Here is a 3,570-nt window from a genome sequence, read left to right as displayed (position 1 = left end):
AAAAGTAGTTATCAAATAATTAGTTTGCCCTACTATATCAAATAAATTTTTTCATATAAATTTTATCGCAAAATACTTAACATTTTACAATATTAATTTTACAATATTAATATAGAGTAACATTTATTGTTCTTTTTCTTTATTAACTTTATTAATTAATTTTTACTTTATTCAACAATTAAATAATATTAAATTTATTATTAAAATTAAAAAATCTAATTATTTTTTTAACAACCATTCAACCTCAAATATAATTTTTTTTATGAGAGGGAGCGAGTATTTTTTTGAACTTGTAATTAAATTGAAGTTAAGATTGAAGTGTCTTAAAAGGAATATACCTAAGAGTTGATTAAATTATGCTTCATTAATCAAATCCAAACAAAGGTGTTCTTGACTCTACCACCCAATCACATGGACTCTCTCTTTCCTCTAACTCTCAAACTTCAATCATCCTTTCACCCTCTTTTTCACTTCAACACCCTCACACCCATTTTCACTACTTCTTGTTCTTCTCATCAATCTCAATCTAATACAACTACTAGTTCACACAATTCTCAACCAAACCCATCTTCGGTTTCTTTCCCTTTCGCGCATATCATCAAAAAGGTGGCAGCTTTAACAACCCACAACAGGGTTTCCAATGAAAACCAACAAGGGTCTTGTTACTTGCAAAACGGAGGTTTGGGAGTCGCTTTATTAAGCATAACGGCTAACGCCAAGGTCAAGATTAGTCCTTTTGTTGCTACTTTGGCTTCCAACCCAACTTTTGTTTCTGGTTTGTTTGCATGGTTTGTGGCACAATCCATCAAAGTTTTCTTGAATTTTTGTATGGAAAGAAAATGGGATTTGAGACTCATGTTTGCTTCTGGAGGAATGCCTTCTTCTCATTCTGCACTATGTACTGCTCTCACCACTTCTGTTGCTCTATCTCATGGTGTTGCTGATTCACTCTTTCCTGTTTCTTTGGGATTTACTCTTATTGTCATGTATGATGCCATTGGTGTTAGAAGACATGCTGGTATGCAAGCTCAGGTATGCTATTCTTGAATTCAATCACTTCTTTAGTTTGCTGCGTCTTGTTTTATAGAGTAGATTGATTAGGTTAGCTTTTGTGCTTGTAGCTAGGAGTTTTGTAGCTAGGAGTTTTGCTGCTATTCTTGAGCCATTGTAGTAATTTTAAACTATGAGATTTGCCAATTTCATTGATTTTGAACCTGTTGTGCTCATTCTTATGCTGAGTTGTGTATTTTTTGTCAATTGTAAGTATGTCCTTTAATTTTGAATTGTAACATTAAGTTTGTGTATTCTGGACTGGCTTAGTGCTTAGTCTTTTGTATCAAATCAAGATACTATCAATCATATTACACATCTATCGTATTCAAGGTCCTATTATTCCTCTTCGACATCTTTTATGGAAAGCCCCATAACCTCAACTTTCACTTTGGAGGTACCAAATATAGCTTCTGTTGCAATTGACTTATTATGGCTTTTGAAACATGTTACTTTGGTTTTGACAGTATAATGATACAGGAAGAGCAAAGTAACGTTTTTCCTTGAATTGGAAAGAATCGGAAATTACAATCAAGCATTTATATGTGGTTGTTTGACAATGTTTACCTTTTGTTAATGGAGAAATTTTTTGACCAGAAAGTTGTGTATGGCTGGACACAGGTGCTTAATATGATTGTGGCTGACATGTTTCAAGGTCATCCAATTAGCGAAAGGAAGCTAAAGGAACTTCTTGGTCACACCCCATCTCAAGTATTTGCTGGTGCTCTACTTGGTTGTTTAGTAGCATGTTTATGCTGTAAAGGTTGTGTATTGGTGGGTTAGGTGATTCTGTTATGTTGCCCCTTTTTTTGGATCAAACTGTATTCATTACTGATTGATGATAGCATACTAATTGCTCTTGTAATGTGATTCATAGCAACTTTATCTGTGATCTATATTCTTGGACAAATACTTTACACCATGAGTATTCTGTAAATGAAGATTTTTTCCCCTCTAGTTTGTCTAGATTTTCATGATCTTTTATTATACTCTCTTGTTGTTTAAAGTTTCCTTTCGTGGAAAATTCTTAGATAGAAACAATCATAACAGATAGATATAAACACAATCAATCACAATTTTTTTATTAATTAAAAAATAAAACTAAAATTTTCTCTCTCCTTCATGTCATAACCACTCCATGATTCTAATTAAAAAAGAAATTAAATTTAAAATAAATTTAAAATTTTATCTCTTCTTATTAGATGTTTCTAAGAATATGGATTTGTGTGTGTTTTCATGCAAGTATTTCTCTACTTTCATAAAGAGAAAATGGGATATGCATTGTTGAAGCTAGTGGAAATATATGCGAACGCATCGCATGCTCGAATATACAACATAGTTGCCATCGAACTTTATTTATTTCCGAAGGAAAGGGAAAACATTGATAAAACTCGGGGGAAAGAGAAATTGGATAAGGAAGTCGGTTATGTAAGGGGAAGGTATTAGCACCTCTAACATTCATTGTACTCAATGGGAACCGTTTCGATCGTTTTAAACTCGAACGGGTGTTATATTTAAAAATTACTCGCAAAAGGATAAGGGAAAGGAAAAGAAATAGATAGAGTGTTCGGTGATGATTAGGACCCTCATGCCTACGTATCCTTATATTTGTTGATGTCATGTATGAACATCTTCTTCATTTGCTTATCTTTGTGGATGTCATGTTTTAACAACTTCTTCATCCTTGTTTGTCCTTGTTGATGTCATGCTTGAACATCTTCTTTACCATTTATTTATCTTTGTTGATGTCATGCTTGAACATCTTGCTTATCTTTGTTTATCTTTTTGCCCAAATCCAAAGGAAAAACCTCTTTATTGACTTAATGCCATAGTTAGTTTAACAATCCCTAGTTCCCATTTGACCTTGTTAGAGTCATTCTCACTTTCAACTTAGATTTAAGTAAGAGTTTGTAACTCTTGTAAGTATGTCTGTTATGAACACTTACTTCCCCCTTTGGAACCTTGATCACTACCAAGTGTTCTTTCACCCGTAGTTAGGTGAACTACGGTTGCTCTGATTCCATCCTTATAAGGATACGTAGACATGTGACAACGAAGTTTTGGCGAGCAAACTTAATAAAACCTTTAGGTACTTCCCGATAAAACATTTTCAAACAATAGCAAACAAACAATAACATAGCACAAATACTTTCGAAAGGTTCCTATAGGATACTATAGATACTTAGGATGCTAATATCTTCCCTTAGTATAACCAACCCCCGAATTTGGTGTCTGCTATCCCTCAATTGTAGAGTGTCAGCCCTTTAAGCAGAAAGATTTTAACCTTTCTCCTTTCCCTACTGAGTTATTTCCTCGTGGATGATTATTATTTCAGTTTCCTCCCCAGTTGATTATTTGGATGGAACCACTCCCCTTGGGTCGAGTCTTGATTGACCATTTCTTTCTAGATCTTACCTAGATAGATGTCTTGGGTCCCCTAAGAATTTATCACCCAGTAACTGGTAATATTCTTCTTAGTTTGCAGTTTGTTACTTCTTGCCCAATACCCCACAAAAGTAC

General features: G+C 33.9%; 1 protein-coding gene across 1 annotated transcript; it reads left to right on the top strand.

Annotated features, from left to right (window-relative positions):
• Positions 1-348: 348 nt before the first annotated feature.
• LOC127132115 (uncharacterized) lies at positions 349-2,007 on the top strand. The gene is made up of 2 exons (XM_051060984.1): positions 349-1,032; positions 1,672-2,007. The coding sequence occupies exons 1-2, from the start codon at positions 412-414 to the stop codon at positions 1,831-1,833; spliced, it is 783 nt and encodes a 260-aa protein (XP_050916941.1). The 5' UTR covers positions 349-411; the 3' UTR covers positions 1,834-2,007.
• Positions 2,008-3,570: the final 1,563 nt, after the last annotated feature.

The sequence above is a fragment of the Lathyrus oleraceus genome, chromosome 3 (assembly GCF_024323335.1).
Source record: "Lathyrus oleraceus cultivar Zhongwan6 chromosome 3, CAAS_Psat_ZW6_1.0, whole genome shotgun sequence".
Classification (NCBI taxonomy): Eukaryota; Viridiplantae; Streptophyta; class Magnoliopsida; order Fabales; family Fabaceae; genus Lathyrus; species Lathyrus oleraceus.
This window is presented reverse-complemented; position numbering and strand designations above follow the sequence as displayed.

Excerpts from the sequence above, each read along its gene's own strand:
- LOC127132115 (XM_051060984.1), top strand. The coding sequence starts at position 412 with ATGGACTCTCTCTTTCCTCTAACTCTCAAACTTCAATCATCCTTTCAC. Across the intron at positions 1,033-1,671 it reads ATGCTGGTATGCAAGCTCAG|GTGCTTAATATGATTGTGGC; the intron begins GTATGCTATTCT and ends GGCTGGACACAG.